Source organism: Indicator indicator, chromosome 19 (genome assembly GCF_027791375.1).
Source record: "Indicator indicator isolate 239-I01 chromosome 19, UM_Iind_1.1, whole genome shotgun sequence".
NCBI lineage: Eukaryota > Metazoa > Chordata > Aves > Piciformes > Indicatoridae > Indicator > Indicator indicator.
The window spans coordinates 4,145,024-4,164,987 of record NC_072028.1 but is presented as its reverse complement, the minus strand read 5'-3'; the positions used below and the strand labels follow the sequence as shown (position 1 = coordinate 4,164,987).

General features: G+C 36.7%; 1 protein-coding gene across 4 annotated transcripts in view; it reads left to right on the top strand.

Moving 5' to 3' along the window:
- Positions 1 to 19,964, top strand: part of CDH8 (cadherin 8) — a 144,584-nt gene that overhangs the window by 101,169 nt on the left and 23,451 nt on the right. The window contains exons 9-11 of one of the 4 annotated variants that reach the window (XM_054389748.1): positions 3,890 to 3,934; positions 9,606 to 9,727; positions 17,325 to 17,442. In XM_054389748.1, coding sequence (XP_054245723.1) covers positions 3,890 to 3,934; positions 9,606 to 9,727; positions 17,325 to 17,442 — 285 coding nt within the window. Of the gene's footprint in view, positions 1 to 3,889; positions 3,935 to 5,517; positions 5,529 to 9,605; positions 9,732 to 17,307; positions 17,443 to 19,964 lie in introns of all 4 variants that reach the window. The other 3 variants (XM_054389751.1, XM_054389749.1, XM_054389750.1) reach the window with 3 other exon arrangements.

Below are 19,964 nucleotides of genomic sequence, written 5' to 3'. Positions count from 1 at the left end.
TGCTGGAGCCCTGGAACAGGCTGCCCAGAGAAATTGTGGAGTCTTCTTCTCTGGAGACTTTCAAAACCCTCCTGGATATGTTGCTGAGTGGCCTGCCTTAGGTGATCCTGCTCTGGCAGTGAGGTTGGACTCAATGATGTCTGGAGGTCCTTTCCAACCCCTACCATTCTGTGATTAAATTACATTTTTAAGAAATCATTCCCGGAAAGAAATGTGAGCTCTATTAATAATAACAGCCAAATACTTCTAGAATAAATTATTTTTTAATAAAATTTGTTATTAAAGCATTTTGTTGTTTTGTTTGTCACTAAGGAAGAGAGGAATTTCATCTGAGCTCTGATTTTACTTCAATCACAAAATCATTTAAAAATAAATAAATAAATAAACAAAAAGTCAAAATATTCCAGACTTGTCATCCTCAATCAGTCTGCTTATTGTTATTATTATTGCTGCTAGTCATTATCAAATTTCATAGCTAATTATAATTGACAATAAGACCCTGCATATCTAAGTTAATATTTTATAACAGTTTAATATGCATGATGTATTGGCATATTAACAATATAATTGCTCAAAAGTGTGGACCAGATTCCTGACTGGTTTATGCAGGCCAGATTGATTCCTGACTGGTTTATGCTGGCACAACTCCCTTGATTAAGCTGGAATGGAGCAACACAGCAGCCAATCGTTCCCTGCTATGTTTGTTGTCTTCAAACTTTTGGTTGTTTTGAATGAGTTTTCTTCCTGCCTGTTCAATGGTTTATTTTTAAGGCAAATTCTTTTCAGTCACTTAATGGCACCTTATTATTTTCTGGACTTCCCCCCCCCCCCCCATTGTTAAATTTATAAGTGGAAACCTGTTAGTTCTGCACACAGATTAAGGCGTTTCTCTACCTTAGAATATCTGAAATCCTAATCAGATTTGTGGTGCTGTGATCCACAAGAAGTAAAGATGTAGTAGCATTTCTTCACAGTGTTGTTATTGCTAGTGTCTGTAACAAAGGTAGCAAAAGAGTTGTGGTTCCCTATGTATTTCTGTGGTTCCTTGGTTTATTTTTTTTCCCTTCTTATTGGAGCTGCCACAAGAAAGTGGAAAACCTTTTTTTCAGTAGACTGACTTTTGCTATAATGATGGGTTTGTAGAATAGTGCTTTCTAGTTGCAGATGCTTCTAGAGACTGGAAGTGCTGGCTTGCAATTTTTGAAGCTAGATATATATTTATTTTCCAAAATTTGGGGTTTTTTTATAATTTGCATTGATTTGAACAAAATCTGTAACTGCAGTGCTTCAAACATTTCTAGTTTACCTTTCTTGATTGTTGAGAAGTTCACTAATAGCTGCTAACAGTTCACTAGCAGTTTCTAAAACTTAAAGCATATTTGTAATTTTTGCACTCCTAGCAGTTCACCACTGAAACACCTGACACAGTTATTTACTGCAAGTGACACAACTGCAAACTACAGCCTGACTTGCATCCTCATTAGAGACAAGTAAGGCTCAATCACACAGCTCTCCATCAAAAATACAGATTGTTTTCCACCAGCACTTGTTTCAGTTTGGTCTCTGGATAGATGTGTGGGTGGAAGATGTTGGCAATGTTCTTTTTCTTTTCTGGTGTTTTTTTGTTTTTTTTTTTTACCCTTCCCCTTAAGGATTTACTTAGGATCCGTGAATAAAGCAGAATTGTTTTCATTGTCATAAGCCTGACATGACTACAGCAGTTTCCAATCCAACCTGCTCAAGCAGCTACACTAATAATTTATTTTGAATTATGTATTTGTTTACTCATATTGATGTGTCACATATATCTTGATTATGTGTCACTATGAATATAAAGCTCACTCTGGTCAAAATTAGATATGCAGAAGAATAGTCTCTAAGGACATGCTGTTTGAATCCAGAGCTTCTGACTAGAGACAAGTACCCATAATTGCTACTCAAATATTGAAAAGATGCTACAGCTTCTGATGAGGATGCCCCTTCTAACTCTTTTCAAGCCTCATCCCATCCCTTTGTTCCCCCTAGTTTAATATTCCCCCTTCTCTCTGCTAGTGCATCTCCCATGCAGTCTGATCGCTCTCTTATGCAGTATGTAGGTTACATGTAATGAGCATTCCTGTTACCTACTACATCAAGTATCTACTGTATCTTCCAGCATTTGCTTTTTGAAGTCCAAGAAAGTGAATAGGAAGTGGTGACACTAAGGTGGGTTTTTCAAAACACAAACATTGTGATTAAAGGGAGACTGCCATTCCAAGTGATTTATAATAACTAGAAACCCTTGAGTTTCTGGGTGGTTTGGTTTTGGGGTGGATGCTCCCTATGCTTGCCATTCCTCTCCAGCTCTAAGGTGGATATGAATTAGTTTTAGCATCCTCTGCTCCCTCAAGGACAAAATTGCAGCTTGCTTGCCATGGCTCCTGGTTCTCAATCACACTGCAGCAGCAGATAACTTTTCCTCTCTTATGGTGCATGGCTAAATTTAAACAGAACAGTGGCTTTTGATTTTTCCTTATAACCAGGGCTATGGGCGAGGAAAGCCTCTGCACAGCTGTAAACTACATCTGAGGGATGTTTTGCTTCTCCAATCTAGTTCTGCCTTTCCAAGCCCTTTTGATCTATCTGTGCATTCAGACAAGACAATATCATGTGTATGCACCAAACAAAATATGGTAAAACTGCAAAAAAAACCACCCCCAAATATTTCCAGTTTTGCCAATACATCTTTCAGTTGCCAGAGGATCAGAGGTAATTACAGAGTAACTCTTTCTTAGGCTGCTGAATGACTGCACACCTTAATAGCATGAAAAATAACAAAGGTTGCATTTGAATGTCAAATTATAGCCTGCCTTCGGATAAGCAAAATGAGGGCTAACTGATTCCATCACTGTGTATTGTGTCTGTATGAAAAGAATATACTTTTAAAAAATATATTACGATTATCAGGTTTTTGTAAATCAGTTTTAATTCTTTGAAGTTAGAAAGCATCCAGTTTAAGTCCCTGTTTTAATTTAGCTTATATTTACATTTAAAATCTTAAATTAAATTCAGTGTAGGATATAGATAATATTAAGGACAAGGACTAGATTAAACTTCCAGAACGGAAGATAACTGACTAACTTCTGCAGAAGCTAAATCAGGCCTTAAAATGAAAGGGAAAAGTGCAGAGCAACACAGTGCAGGGTTAGGTGAAAAGTCATTGATTGTCAATGATTTGGTTGAACTCTATCATCTTAAGAGTCTTTTCCAACTGAAACAATTCTGTGATTAAAAACAACAACAACAACAAACAAACAAAAAACCCCAAACAAATAAACACCAAAACAACAACAAACCCTTTTGGTCTTTTTTGCAGACAAGTTTCATTAGTCTGTGTATATTAAATAATTGATTCAAAAATCATAGAAATCTGGGGCTATATGGAATAATTTCTATGTCTTACATGCACTAATGTCGAAACAAAGAAAACCCCACAGACATGTACACACAGAGACTCACTGCACTCTGTACTCCTCTAATATGTTCCAATGTGCTGAAATAAATAGAAATGGAACATTAATTTGGAAGCAGTGTTTGTTTCCATGGCCTGAAGAATATGGTTTTATTTAATTAATGTTTTCTGGCACTGGCTTGTATATCTGTCACAGAAATTTTACTTTCTTGTTTCTTTTGGCGATGTCAGCAACCTGGAAGTATAATCTGTCCTTCAGTCCCCAGCTATAGATCTTATTTCTTGATTAAAGGTAGATATGTGGCCTATTTAGTCACCTATTTACAGATGGAGTTGCTGAACTTTGGAAATCTCTTAACTACAAATTGAGCTTTGAAGTCAAGGACTTGCAAATGCAGACTGTTCTCAGTGTCCCCTCCTCCTTGTCCTCCTTTCCAGGATACGCAGTCGAAATACCCTCCTCACACTCCACCTGGTTAGCGGGTATGTATGGTTCTTCTGCATTTGTCCATGCCTGTGGAAGCATGCATTGTGCAAGAGTCTATCTTTTTCATGGCAAAGAGAGGTAGAAAAGTGGACAAAAATAGAAGGAGGTGGAAGAAGTTGAGCAAGTCCTTGGTTTATCTTGGGAAGGTCTATCAAGGAGGCGATAAATAAAAGAATGTAACATAGCTTTGCTCATCTTCTGGAGACCATAAGAAAATAAACCGAGTCATCTACTGGAAGAAGACAAAACTTTTCCAACTCCATTATTATTTTTCTCCCAAAGAATGACTTAAGGAACAAACCCAAGAAATATGGTTCACATCTTTTTCTCTCTGCCTCCCTCCCACACGCATGTACACGCAGAGACTCACCACAATCTGTGCTCCTTTAATATGTTCCACTGTGCTGAAATAAATAGAAATGGAACATTAATTTGGAAGCAGTGTTTGTTTCTTGTCTTAGCAATTTGTACAGAAGCCTTTCTGCTATGCTCTGATATGTTTATACTATTTTACAGATATTTAACAACTCTTAGTATTTTCTCATCCTTTAAAATTACAACAATTTCAAAGGGGGGGGGGGGGGGAATCTAAATTTCATGGTGACCAATCCTGTTTGTTTTTCTTTGTATCCTTGAATTTTATCCTAATTCAGTAGTAGCTTATGTTCTGTTCTTCTTAACAGAAATATTGTCTATCACTGTTGTCTTTGACAATTTCAGAGTCAGTTTCAGGCACTCATCTCTCTTGAATCAGATCATTACACAACACTTTGACAAATGAACGCAGTATTTGCTGCAGGATGTGATTTGTATAGTTAAACCTCAACATAAATACAATTTCAGTTCCACAGTACCCTCTCTGTTCCTCAGGATTCTTAATTTTAGATTTGTCCAGTTTGTATGGGAAAAAAAAAAAAGTTATAAAGTGTGGAATTATATAGAAAGAAATAAAACAATAACATAAACCGTAACAGGAGAAATAAACTTGTCCTGCATGTAGATTATCTTGGTAAAGTCATCAGACAAAACCTTGATAAAGCCATGGGGAATGGATCTGTTAAAATACAATTTAATAAGTTTGAAATATAAGGGATGCCAGACAAGTGCTATTTTTATTAAGTCAGTGATTCAAATATTGTTTTGAATTCTCTGTTAGAATCAGCATTTCCTCTACTTGTGCTTTTGAAATATTGTTTCAGTAGAAATTTCACTGAATCAGGGTAGAGACATTTCCAAGCCATGTGGTAACAATAGCAATAATATAATAATAATAGAAGTAGTAAGAGTAGTAAAAATAGTAGTAGTAGTAATAATAATAACAATAGTAATAATAATAATAGTAATAATAGTAATGATAATGATGATGTGTTATTTTCTAGAAGCCTCCTATTCAGGTACTTTGTTTTAGTTAAAATGCAAAGCAGATTATAACTTTTTAATGAGAACCTTGAGGTGATTTTGGATGACTTAAATCAAATAAAGTTAAACTGGATTAAACTGGATTTCTTTGAGTTAAATTATAACCTTCATTTTGTGCAGCCACTAATTTTCTCTCTTAAGGACCATTGCTCTCTCTAAGACCTCTTGTGTGTGTATCTCTCAAGGACAGACAGTGTTAAGTGTTTATAAGAGCTGCATAGCTGTGTTTTCTTCTGCTAGATATGGCCCAAGACAAAACATTTGATTTATTAGCCCTAGTTATCCATAGTATTACACAGTAACAAAGCCACAAAGCTTAGTGCTTTGCATTACAAACTCCCAGTGATGCACCCACATCTCAGATCTGTAGGGTTTTTCCAGGAAGGAAGAAATGTGTTGATTACAAAAAACCCTGGAATGAGTCTGTAGCCTCCAGAAGTTCAACTTTGGAATAGCTTGATAATAGGATTTTTTTTTTCAATTTGCATTTGATTCCCTCATCTATCTCTTCATTTTTGTATCGAACTCTGCAGCCTTTTGTAATCCTAAATTTCAGTGGGTATGTTTACTCCAAGATAAGTGCTAGCAAAGTATTTCAGGCGTTTAATATTCCAGTAGAATCTGGAAACTGAACTGGGGGAGGGGGGAAGCACAAGAGCTTATAAGGTCCTTCTAATTTTTGTAAACTTTTCAGTATTTATTGCTGAACTCAGTTGGACTTTCTATCATTTTTAGGAAATATATTTATTTAATAGCACATACAAGTTTCACTAATTACTTTCACATTTGAGTCATCCTTTCTCTAGATCTGTCCAGCTGTTCCTTTCTTGTTGTGTGTGCTGTGCTCCTCTACAGCAGGCTGCTGGATCTTAGAACTGTGGGAAGCAGTAGAGACTTGATCAGAGACATGAAAGAGCTGTACTTCTAGGAAATTATGAACACAATTTGCATCTGTTTCTTATAGCTACATGCTGTGCTGTGGCAGTGGTGTCCACAGATGACCAATTTAATGCATTTGAAATTAAAAACTAAGTCCTTCTTCTCAGCCACACTCTGAAAAGAGATTGGTTAGCTAGGCTAGTGTGGAAGTGTTCTCAAGAATTTTTGCATCTTGCACCTCAGTGTGCTACCTTTTCAAACCAAGCCATTGCTTCTCAAGTAACAGTCCTAATGAAATACTTGTATTGCAAGATTCAGGTTAGGTCTTTTTCAACTGTGCATCACAATAAATACAGGTGATGAAGCTTTGACAGATTTGTTTGGTTCCTCAGACAGGAACTTCAGAGTCTTATAATTTTGCATAAAATTGGAGCCTAAGCTATCAGTCTTACCACCTGCCTGGTACAAAACTCCCTTAATTCTAGCGATTGGGTGGTTCATTGGTGAAAAAAAAACCCACAACACCCAACACTAAAAATCCCAGACCACCCAGTAATTAAAACTTGCATTTGTCACTAGTTTAGAAAGAACTTACTCTCCATGCATACAAATGAGGGAAAGTCCTGAGCATTGAATGCTAACCAGGCTGAAGGCCAGCTGTACAAAGGACATTTGCCCCTGTGAGTGTAACAGTTTGTGCACTCTGTGGGTCAGAGTGGATCCACTTCAATCACTTTCTACATTTTGTTTCAAGGATATTGGGCAAAGAGATTTGAACTGGAGAGGGACATCCCCTGCACATGTGTTTTTTACCACTGAGAACTTCACAGACATTAGAAGGGTGAAAATGGGCAGATGAAACTATTTTCTTTTCACAGTGTTTTCATCCACAAGTGAAGTCTGGATTTGCTTACTGAGAAGTCATCAACTTGTTTGAATAGGTGTGCTTAGGGTGGGTTCTTTTTTAATTATTATTTGCAAGGAAAACACTTAACATCAAGTGAGATTTCATTGAAAGTTTGCAATGACAGAAGAATGCAGTGCCTTCAGTCTGGTGGGCAGTGGAAGCCACAGATAAAATTCCCTCTCCATCTTCTCTATTTTCCTCAACAATAAATTCCACTATAGCCACAAGAACCCTCAATAGGCTCTGGGTATCCCCTTGTTTGGAGATTTCCAAACCAGTTGGGTCTCTCTTGTGTTTAGTAAATTAATTTTTTTAATGAATTCTCATCAAGTTTCTAATTATAATATCTTTAAATTTAATGTTTGTATTTCTGATGAAAGACAAACATTTTGGGGGCAGTCACAAGGGACATGAATAATTTCTTTAGAAGCTTATCTAATTAATTACATTTCTCTGTAATGTCTTTAAAATTTGAACTGTCATCATTTCATTAATTTAGATAAAAGTAAATCTTTAGTGTTTAAATATGACACTAGTGCTGAGAATTCTGATAAGCTCAAGATTCATTGTATTTTTGTCAAGTTAAGAGGGAAAAAAAAGTGTTTAAAATGTTTGGGATTCATGATTTGCATATTAACTTCTATTTCAAACATTACTTCATGGCATATGTGTTCAACTCGTTAATAAGCAAGATCATATGATGCAAAATAGACATAAAGAGTATTCTTACAGGATTTGGTGGAGATTTCTTTTTCTTCTTTATCATATTTCTTTCTGAACTAAAACTTTTCACCCCTTCAAATGGGGAGCATTTACAATCTGGTGTCTCATAATCTTTGATATCCTACACAGGTAGAATGTAACATTTCAGGCTATCCAGCAAACAAAGTGTTTTGTTTTTTTTTACAGCACTAATACAAAAGGTAATAGTCTGGGTTTGTGTCTTGAAATAGCTATTTTTATGCTGTTTTAAAGTAAGTTAGTATAGCAGTGGCAATTTACACATTTAGAGTTATAGGTGGAGCCTTAAAAATTGTATCTGTCTTGGGAAAAAAATAAAATACAAGAGTTAGGGTAGGGTTTGATCAGAACACAACACAACTAACTTTGATGGAAACCACAGAAAATTACAGAGTACACCATGTACATTGTACACAGAGTACAATCTTCCTTTAATCATCTCTACCACTGGTAGGGCTGCCACCAATTGCTACCTGCCAGTGGTGGAGCCTCACCTACTTCTACTTCATAGACATTTGTTACGAGAGGTACAGTGAATACCAGGCAATAGGAACTTCTGTCCTGCCTTTCCCTAACCAGTTCTGTGCTGCCAGAGAACAGAACCCATGTGGACAGCTGCTAAGCCATCACAACTGTGAGTAAGTTGATACCCTGACTTATGGTAGCACTTTTCTTGCCTGCAGTAATAGATTAAGCAAAACCACTTAGTTCAATTACAAGTCAGACCCAGAGTGTAATTCATACTGTGCAGTTCTTCAGCTTGTTGATGATATAAACAGGATAAAATACTATGGTTGCAGAATATATTCACTAAGAGACAGATTTTGAAACTACAGTTGAGTTACTTATGAAGGTATGCATGTGCTATAGAACAGCTTTAGTCACTCTCCAGATCACCGGGTCCCCTCAGTTTAAACCAAATTCCTGGTTTTACCTTTTTGGGGAAAATAATTATAATCTCTTAAAACAAATTTGCTATATACTGAATTGAAAGAAAGACACTAGAACAACTCTTCAAAGTAAAAAATGTACTGTTGGCTTAGCTTTTCTTTCCCTACAGCTTAGCAAGTTTATTGTGCTCTTTACAGTGATAAACACTTTTATGCAAAATAGGTCTTTATTCTAAATAATGAGGCTTGATTTTCGTGAAGAAAGAAGTTCACAGGTCATATTTTTTTCAATGGCAGATGAATCAAAGTGCTTTAATAGTCCTAAGAACTATCTAGTTTTGTCTGTGTCAGTCTACCATCTGCCTTTCTCACAACGTGTGTCTCCACATTAATCTTATTTGCAATGAAGAAGTAATAGATGTGCAGTCAGAGCAACTAATAGAGTAAAATGTTCTGTGCTCTGCCGAAGATAAACAAAGAAATAAATCTATGTTGTTTACAGCTTTCCCTTATCCATGTATAATAGACTTTATCAATAAAACAATACAAACTTCATCAAAGAAAAATCTCACCAATTTAGTTCGAGAAAGGTATTCATTGAACTAATCTCCAACAAATGCTGTTTGCAGTAGGGATCTATTTATTCATTCCAGCCATAAAGTACTGGCCATCCTTCTTTATCTCATGCTCCAACTCCGTGATTCATTACAGATAAGACAACCCAGTTAAGCAAGGAGAGAAGAGAGGAAGAATATGGTCACTATGTAAGCATTTGTGCATCAGTCTCACATTAAATATGTTCACCTTATCTGCTTTGATTTCTTTTCTTAGGGAATCACAGTCAAGTGTCCCGGGTGCCTGTTGTTATCAAAGTTCTTGATGTAAATGACAACGCTCCTGAGTTTGCATCGGAGCATGAAGCCTTCCTATGTGAGAATGGGAAGCCTGGGCAGGTAAGTGTACCCATGGTTTTATCTTGTGTACTTTGGTGTGCAAGAATGGGGTGCAGTTTCTCTCTGTCAGCTTATCTTTCTTCCCCAAATCTGTGCCTATGTGTTCATGATGACTTTTAATAATCATTTCAGATAAACCCGTGATTGTATTCTGTGATACATCTCTCTCTGTATGGACCTACATATTTTTTTAAATTATAAGTTTTAAATTAAAAGTAACTATCTTGAGACAACATCCAGAAAAAAATCTGAGCATCTTCAAGTTTCTGCTATTTCCACTCTGTGTGGTGGAACTCATCACTTCATAGGTTCATGACTGTTAATAGGTAAATTATAAACCGACCTTAATTCCAGTTTGTACTGTAGGTGAGCTCAGCTATAATTTGGAAGAAATACATATAACAATAAAACCTTTTCCCTTTCCCAATGTCTCAGTTATAAATAAATATAAACTTATTTTCTATATAAAATATGTATATAAAAATGTATTTAGTTCTTACTTTTCTATGGGAAAAGTCAAGAAAGCAAACCAGAACTTGATGGAAAGTCAAATAAATTGCAGATGCATTTGAAATATCTAAAGAGGGATGAGGTGCTGGAGAAGTGGAATTCAAATTTTCATTACAATTCACACAAAAAAAATAAAAACCCAAACAACATGAAACCAAACAAATCTTAACAGGTAATTTCCTTCTTGATTTAGTGAAATAAAAATGTAGGCAAAAGAAATTGCACAACACTCTACAAGGTAAAATAAATAGCAAGATTTAACCTGTGTAGCTTTTTTTTTTTTTTCCACAAAAGAAAATGATACAGATTTCTTAAAAGGCATCTATTTTGGAGGACAAATGCACAGAAATAGGGAAGAATATCTCATATGCCACATAGATGAGACGCTAAAGATTCAAGGATATGCACAGACTTTTAGAAAGCAATGCAGTGCAAATGAGATTTAGCTGTATTTTACAATTCACTGTTTTTAAACTTTCTGGGTTTTTTTTCTAGATTGTGACATTTTATTTAAATAAACAGCAGCTGACAGCATGACACTAGTCTTGGTAATCCAACTATTCCTGTGTCTCATGTGGGTGTTAGGCATTACATCCACTGTGCTCCAAAGAAGGTTACCTGACAATAGAGTTAGAAATTATTGTCTTTTAGTAGTGTCAAATGACAGCCTATGTAGTAGTATATGCCAACCTCCCTCTGCCACGACTGGATTGTTACAGAGAGTGATTTGACTTCCACCACCCCTTTTTGTTTATTAAAATGGTGGCAAAAAAGTGTCATTTAAGAAGAGTGTTCTCTGTAACCACTGAAAAGCAGATTATTGAAATGTACCTTTATGGGCAGACAGTTATGTTGCTGCTGGTATGTAAGTTCTTCTAGCTCAGAGTGGATTTCTCTTTAGCTCAGGGTGGATTGAGATGCTGAGCAGTGATGTTTTCTAGGATATATTAAATTCTAATGAGTATCCCTTTATCCAGAGCTCACTAAGCTTCCCTGAAATCAGAAAGCTGTGTTGCGTAGTGTTTGCTGAATATATTTATCTAGGTACCACATTTCAGGTGGTTTAATAGGTGGTGAAAAATGTTCACATTCCATTTTAGAATACAAAAAATGAATGACATTATTTAGAGTCAGATAATAAAAGAAGCTTTTGTTTAAGCACTTAGAGAAAACTTTCATTAAAAACCACGGTATTCTTTATCACCTCTTACCATCACCTGTTACACTCCTGATCTGATGGCAGTTGTCACTTTTGAGCATGAATTCTTGTGTGAACTTTACAGATGATTGTTAAACATTTGGTTGCCAGCATGGATGAGGTGGCACTGATCCCCCAATTTCTTTTGTGTTTGAAACAAATAACACGATGGGAACAGTAACCAGTCCAGAATAATCACCAAGGTTAGATACTAAATTTAAGTAATCATTCCAAAATTATCTGCTCCTGTAAAGATTTTAGTATCTACACTATCTGATTATTATTTTTTTAGAGTTATTATTCTATATTCAATTTTGGGGAGAAATAGTATTCATCAGTCAAGATGTAGAATCCAAAAGATGAAATAGAGCTAAAAAGAGAGAGACACTAGTCTTTTACATAGTAGCACAAACCTAATTGGGATAGTTCTTCAAATTTTAAACGTGTTATATATGCAGGAAATGTACAATTGTGTTCTGGAATTCCAGTCCATTTCCATTTGCAGTTCAACTTAAATCTAAGTTTAAATCAAATTTGAATTACCATAAGGGAGATTACATTTGAACCTCTTATGAGACCTTATTTGCAGTCCCTAAATACATTGAAGCAGCTTTTTCAGTTTGGTTTCTAAGCATTCTATTTTGGGTTCTGATATAATTGCAAGTGGCAAGTGCAGCTGCTGGTGATGTTACAGAGTGTATTAGGAACTGTTGATGTATAACATTTCCAGACGCCTTTGCTTTGCTTTAACCTACTTCTGACTGTAGAGGTACTACAGCTAGTAGGAGAGGGTAGAGAGAGGAGGAAGAGAAGGAGATGTGTTTGGCTATGCACATATCTGTGTGCTCCGTGCACATTTTTACAGATGACAGAACGTTGCCAGAAATGGGTTTTGCCAGTTTTAGGGGAAAAAAAAGTTTAATCCTACTGTTACAGTAGCTCTAAGCTTACCATAACTATCTCATATTTCTTCCTGTTATTCCTGGTTTTGCATAATTGCATTTACTAAAGCCAGAACATTCCTGGTTCTGCTGGCTATAGCTGTACAGCTGCTTGTTTTGCAGCCCAATTGACTTTCTGATACCTGTAGAACAGAATCTATGTTGTTGCATATGAAATGTGTCTCACTTGTTGCTCCCCAGTCCACACCCAGACTTTTCCAGGGAAAACAAAGCAACAGTATTTTCAAGCACTGAAGTAGTGAAGACAATGATGTCTCAGTGCTCAAGACAATGTTCAGACTAGAGCAATATCGAACTGAATGCAATGTGCTCTCAGTCTTTCACAATTCCTGTCTATTTTATTCAGTTATAATAGAATTGCCTTTATCTAATGGAAGAAATCTTCAGATAGATCTTTGTTTCTCTGAAGAGTCAAAGCTCATTCAAATGGCAAAATGCAGGTTCTAGCAGTAAAGGGCTGCCTCTTGCTGAAAAGGTAAATGTAAAATTGTCCTGTGATGAGTCTGTTGCTTATGGTATTATGAATCTGCAAAGTGATTCAGAAATAACCATGAACACCAATGTAACTGCAAAAGTTTTGTCAGAGTTGGAAGAAGAGCTGCAATAAGAGCAGGGAACAGTTGGCTACTTAGGAACCATTCTAAGGTTAAGAAGTTGCATTGCAGGAAAGGTGTTTTCAACAGTACCATGTATTTTAATTGCACATAGATAGGTACAAAGAACCATATACTATAATTGCACATAGGATCCACAAGGATAATTAGGGGACTTGAGCATCTCCCCTATGAAGAGAGACTGAGATCCCTGGGGCTGTTTAGTCTGGAGAAGACTGAGAGGGGATCTGATCAATGTCTATCAATATGTGAGGGGTGGGTGTCAGGAGGAGGGGGCCAGGCTCTTTTCAGTGGTACACAGTGATAAGACAAGGAACAATGGGTTCAAACTTGAACAGAGAAGATTTCACCTCAACATGAGGAGAAACTTCTTTCCAGTGAGGGTGACAGAGCCCTGGAACAGGCTCCCCAGAAGGGCTGTGGAGTCTCCTTCTCTGGAGACTTTCAAAACCCACCTGGATGCATTCCCGTGCAGACTACCCTAGGTGATCCTGTTCTGGGGTTGGACCTGATGATCCCTTGAGGTCCCTTCCAACCTCTGATATGCTATGATACTGTGATAGATGGTTACAATTCACTGATAAGAACTGTGGTTTGCTGTTTGTCCTTCTACATAATTCATTATGATCACACTGGTAATTTAGAAATATTATGTTTTAGAAATATTATTTCAAACATATGTGCTTTTGTAGAAGTATGTAGAAGTGCAATGCAAACCTGCAGACTGTAATGCTGAATTGTCCTAGGGAATAATTTAACTATTAATTTCAATCCAGAGATACCTGTTAAGTAACACATGCTGAGTTTTGGATGTTAGGAGGAAGTTGTTCACCATGAGGGTGGTGAGACACTGGAACAGGTTGCCCAGGGAGGTGGTAGAAGCCCCATCCCCTCAAGATTGTAAGGCCAGGCTGGATGGGGCCCTGAGCAACCTGATCTAGTGTGAAGTGTCCCTGCCCATGGCAAGGGGGTTGGAACTGGATGACCCTTGAGGTCCCTTCTGACCCTGACAGTTCTATGATTCTATGATTTACTGTGTTCCTACTGAATGGATGTAAAGAATCAAATACCTACCTGAATTTTTAGTGTAATACGAAAGTCAAAATTTTACATGGCAGGATTTCATAAATTTCAAGACTGAACAGCCAGAGGGGTTATTAACTTTCACTGTAGTCTTTCTGAGTGAAAAAGCTCAGTTCTTGTTCACTTTATTAGTAGTATCGACCAGTTTTCTTATCTGGAACACCTCTTTTTTATGCAAGTTCTTACTAAGGAGGGAAAAATATTTGTAGTGTTAGGTAAGGCAGGTCAGCCCTGGAAGATCCTCTACTGTGTCATGAATCACAAATTAAGAGTTGGAGAATGACTTCAATAAGTGTTCCATTACATGATCACGCCACACTGAGCAGTGAAGTATGCTCATCAGCATTCTAATAACAATGTGGTAATGAGAATTACTAGACTTCTTTCACCCCTATGGAGTAAAAGACACAGCAGCTTTTCATTGCTGTATATATGTTATGCTTTCTTGCTTTTTTCCCCCCCTTTTCTTTTTTTGAGAGCTTATTTTAATGCAAACGCACAAAGGAATAAGGTTGCTATGGGAACACTAACTCTTAATTCCTTGATGTGTGCATGTGTAACACAACAAATATAGTATTCCACTAAGCCTGTCTTTTGCATATAATTTTCTGTGCATTTTCAGAGAAAGAATGATTTGGTAAACAGTGAAGGGAATGGAGGGAGAGAACTGAAATATAAGAAAGAATTCTGTAGGACATTAAGAGGTACCTATAGATCCTGGAACAAAAAGAACACCAACAAAATAAACCCCACAAAACCAAACCAACAAAGAAGTGACAAAGAATATGCCCAGTTTACATTTCTAATCTAGATGATATTCTAAGTGTATGATTTCTGTGAGCTGGAAACCCATATTAGTAATGCTCTTGGCTACTGGCTTTCAGGTATGCTGACTGAAAACCTAGAGACAGTGAATTTTTAAAGTCAACTCTTAGATAATGCTGGGAAGCATTAACAGTTATGTAGCCAGTAGAGATAAAATTGCATAACCATCTGATAAACTACACCTATTACCTGCAGCTGACCTTCCAGATTTCACTCTGCCCTTACCCTTTTCCCCTACTGCTTTCCCATTCTCACAGTGTTTGAAAAATGGAACAATCATAAAATGTATCTGCCTAAAGATACTTGTTAGGATTCCATTCTAAACTGCACTTACATGTGATGCAGAAATACCAGTACCTAGTCCAGCTCTGGGCTGAGCACATATGGAGAGTTTAATACCTCACACCTCTGCAAAAAGGTAGCTGAAAAAATGTCCCGCATCTGCCAGTAGGTCCCTTTCTGCAGTGGGACAGACAGCATCTGCTCATAAGCTTTTCAGCTGTTTAGTAGTTTTTCACACTGCACAGCTCTCTAGGATCTCTCATGCAGCTGTAAAATTGGAGAGCTATTTATTCAAGCAAAAGCTGTTAGGCCTTTTTCTGTCCATCTCTTCTAATACATATGTTTGAAATCATATCAGCCAAGGCTTCTGCTTGGCAGATGCAGTTATGAAAAAAAAAATAGGCTATTCTTCTGAGGCTGTTTAGGCTGGAAAAGAGAAGACAGAGATCTTATTAATCTTTATAAATACCTGAAGGCTGGGTGTCAAGATGAAGGTGCCAGTTTCTTTTCAGAGGTGCCCTGTGGCAGGACAAGAGGCAGTGGATACAAACTGGAACCCAGGAAGTTCTACTTGAACATGAGGAAAAAAATTCTTTACTGTAAGGGTGCTGGAGTACTGGAACAGGCTGCCCAGAGTGGTTGTGGAGTCTCATTGTCTGGAGACTTTTAAGAACTGTCTGGATGCATTCCTGAGTGACCTGCCATAGGTGATCTTGCTTTGGCAGTGGGGTTGGACTCAATGATCTCCAGAGGTTCCTTCCAACCCCTAGCAGTCTATGTTTCGATGATCTGGTATTTAAACAACCTAAAAGCTTTTTCTGTAGATTTCTGATAATAAACCTGACCTATCCAGAATCTGATTAGGCAAGGAGTTAATTGTCTCAAATTCCCTCATAGTCTGTCATACAAATTATGTATCCCTACCTGCTCAAACAACTTTTTGCATACACAATTTCAAATATAAACGTTTTAATGTTGTTCCCTTGCAGTTATCCAGTGAGATTTCATTCTTTCTTTGACTTTTAAAGAACACAGGAGGAGGAGTGGGATATTAATCCTATATGTAACATATACAGACTGATAATCCTTTCACTTATCCTAAAACCAGTATATTAGTTTTATTAGCATTTTGTTAGGGAAGCTTTGAAAATTTCAAGTATAAGCCTATGAATTTGCACAGCATCAGACCCTGTTTCCATTTTTTAACTCTACTCAAAAGATGAAATCTGTGGCGATTCCTAATTTGAATCTAATTGTCCAAGAAGTTATCAGTCAGCTACTTTAGGCCTTACCAAAAAAATGACTACATAAGACAAAAATCTTATTGAATTCAGTGGACATGGGAAAGGTCAATAATTCTGATTAAATTTCTCATGAACCTCATGTAGCATAAGCTAAGTACCACTGAAATTCAACTCTGAGTGCACGATCTTGATCCGTAGTTGTCTTTGTTTCTACTTCTCAGGAAAATATTTGGAATCAAAAGTAAATGCACCAAATATTGAAAAACAGTTCAAACCTCCTGATTGTTTTCAAATAATGCTTCCTCCTTTCATATTCCTGTGCAGCTTATTGTGACTGCAAGATGATCAGCTGCAGTGTCTTATTTAAGTGTTGGATATAAAAGAGGCAAATGCACTGCAAATACTGGAGCTGGTCATAGAAATCATATGAGGTGCTTCATACAAAGATATTTGATCATTTAAAGTTACTCAGCATGTCCAAGCACGCTCTCCTCTTCTGACCTTAGTATCCTGCATTATTCTGGGAATCATTTATTAGTAATGGACTTTTAAAACAATTCTATGTGCCTAGTACAGTACTTTATTGCAGAATAATAATTTATTACTCACCTAAATCAGCAGCAATTTTTACTGACTTCTGTTATGTACCTGCCCCCTTCTTCTGGAAACAGTTTAAATGGTCCAGATACAGTCCCTGTCCCACAGACTTTCGGTCTAAGGTCTGTAAAAGCCTTGCAAAGTCTTAAATTAATATTTTTAATCTGGCATGTAGACAAATGAGCAATGTGCCTGATAGGATGGAATTTTTTGAGCTTTATTTTCCATTACTGTATGTTTATCAGGTGTGTGGATACCTAATGAGAGCCTTTTCTGTTGCAGGTAATTCAGATTGTCAGTGCAGTTGACAAAGATGACCCTAAAAATGGACATTATTTCCTGTACAGTCTTCTTCCTGAAATGGTAAACAATCCAAACTTCACCATCAAGAAAAATGAAGGTAAATATAAAACATGTATAATGTGTATCTGAACAACTTGGGTTTCAGTTGCTTTGGGACTTCCAGATACTTTATATTTTGTCCCTTGGGCAATTACCACAGAGATCATTTCTTTAATGGCATCTTCATTATATCTCTTAAACTATTTCCAATATCTTTGCAGTAGATAAGAAGTAAAATGAATACTGAATTTAGATCCAGGAGACAGCTCACTGGCTTAAATAAAATGAAAGGATGGATTTACTGCCTGGTTTATTTCTATTAATTTGAAATTCCAGAGATACCACAGATTCCAGAGACATAAGGTGAAAATCTGAAACTGTGTTGATAAATAAATGTTGATCCTATGTTGACTGGATGTAGATGGGAGCATAAAATTAAGAATTTGCTACATCTCCCAAAGGAAACACTTTGTTTCTTGTGTGTTTAAGGGTTCCAAAGTATTCCAGTTAAAAAGAGAAGCCTGCTAGATCAGCAAAGCCCAGAAGGGCACTTTGTAGCACTATGCTTTCCAGCACTTCTGGAAGGACACAGTGTCATTCTGTAGTGTTTGGAAGTGGAATTTCATGCGTGATGGAAAAGGAAGCCCATTTCATATAGCTGAGCAATAAATTTATACCGATCCTTTGCTTTGACACTTATATAGAGGTCATGTGAGGAAGAGCAAGGAGTGATCTCAAGAATGCTGGAAATAGTTCTTTATGTATTTCTACTTGAATATTCAGGGAAGTTTTTCCATCTTGTTTTTTGTTTGCTTTTTTGTAAAAATCAAACATTACCCTATCAGAAATTATAGTCAGATTCAGTCTCTTATATCTTTTATTTGAATTGATAATGAAGAAAATCCCTATTTGGTCCAGATGTGTGTGAGGTATATATGTGTTAGTATAAAAGTAATACATGAAATGTCAAATAAAGAGACAATGCTGTTGTCATTTTTTATTCTAGCTGCTCCAACCAAGAAGAGTGATGGCACCATTTTCTTAAATGATACTATAAAAACCTAAATTCTTAAATCTGCTTAAACATATCCTGTTTTGTTTTCATTAGGTATGTTTTTATCTTATAGCATTCATGAAGTCTGTCTCTCTTTATATTTTTACTTCTGTGTAGGAAATAAATCTCTGTGTGTTCTCTGAGCTTATAGGAGAAAATGAAGCAAACCTCTTTAAAATGCATTTCATATTCATCAATGGTGTAACATGAATTAAGCCTCCTAAATGTGAGGTGGTTTGCTTTGCACAGCATGGCAAAGTAAAAAAAGGTCTCAGCATTTGTCTTCATGTTTAAATACTTAGCTCACATCACTAATTAGCCTTGTCCTTCCAATCTGTTACCCATTTAATACCCGCTCTTACTCCTAGTCACAGCCAATGGCAAAATGACTCCTGATCTGAGTGGGAGTGAGGAACCTTTCTCCATAGGATGGCTTAGAAAAAGAAGTCCAGTGTTGCATTTCAATCAGTTAAATGTGTAAATCCCCTTAAAACAGCCAACTGAAATCTCTTGAAATTAAGAATCCACTTGAAGATTTAATCTTGCAGTATCCAGAACAAAATTACCACTATGCATGTCAGCCTTTTTATGTCAAAGTTGCTCAGCCAGAGATACAGTCCATGGTTGATGCTAGAGCATGATCTCCTGAAGGAAACAAATATTCCTGTCAAAACCAAAATCAGAGTATAATTTGGTTGAGGTGAGATTTCAAGTCATTTAAACATCATTAATCTTAAGCAAGTCTTGATTTATTTATGCCACTTCAACAAACAAACTTGACTATGACTTTGTCTTGCATATATCTGCTAGATAAGCATGAGTGATTGTTCTTGTTTAAAAAAATTCCAGCATTCCTAGTAACCTGAGCTCTAGGCAAATTTCTCCTCAGTTGTACTACTGTGTGTCTGGGCTGTCGAAAAAAACAGTTTGATGTTGTGGTAAGAAAAGCCTCTAACAAACCCTATTCTCATTTGCGGAGCATTTGTGTTTCTGAGGATCAAATCAGTGCACAACCCACTTGAGTTTGGAGCAGAAAAATATTTCCCCATACTGGTGGGCAAAATCTTTGACATCTTTTTGTCACCTCAGCTTCAAAATCCCTCCCATATTCCTGGCCAAGCACAATTCTTTAATGCAGCAGAGGCTGCCTTGGTGGCTGCTGAAGAAGTCCTGTCTTACAGATATTATAAACAGATTGCATTTTCTCAGGGAATCTAATACAGAAACCCATTCTTTTATTTGCTAGGATTAGTAGTCTTATTTACTTAAACGATTTTTCATATCTTGCTTTTCTCCAAAATTCTCTCAAGTGCAGAGGCAAACAAAAGTCCCCCTCCTCAAGAGAATTAATGAAATTGTATTACCCTTTGGGATTATTTTGTGCTTTAGGTAACATTGTGGCATTTGACAAGTACTTCTCTACTTCACAAAGTGATAATATTACCTGATCTGGTGGCACTAGCATGTGAACAGTGCAGCTTGGGATCTGCCATGGGAAGAAAGTTGGGATGTTCTGTTTCTGTACT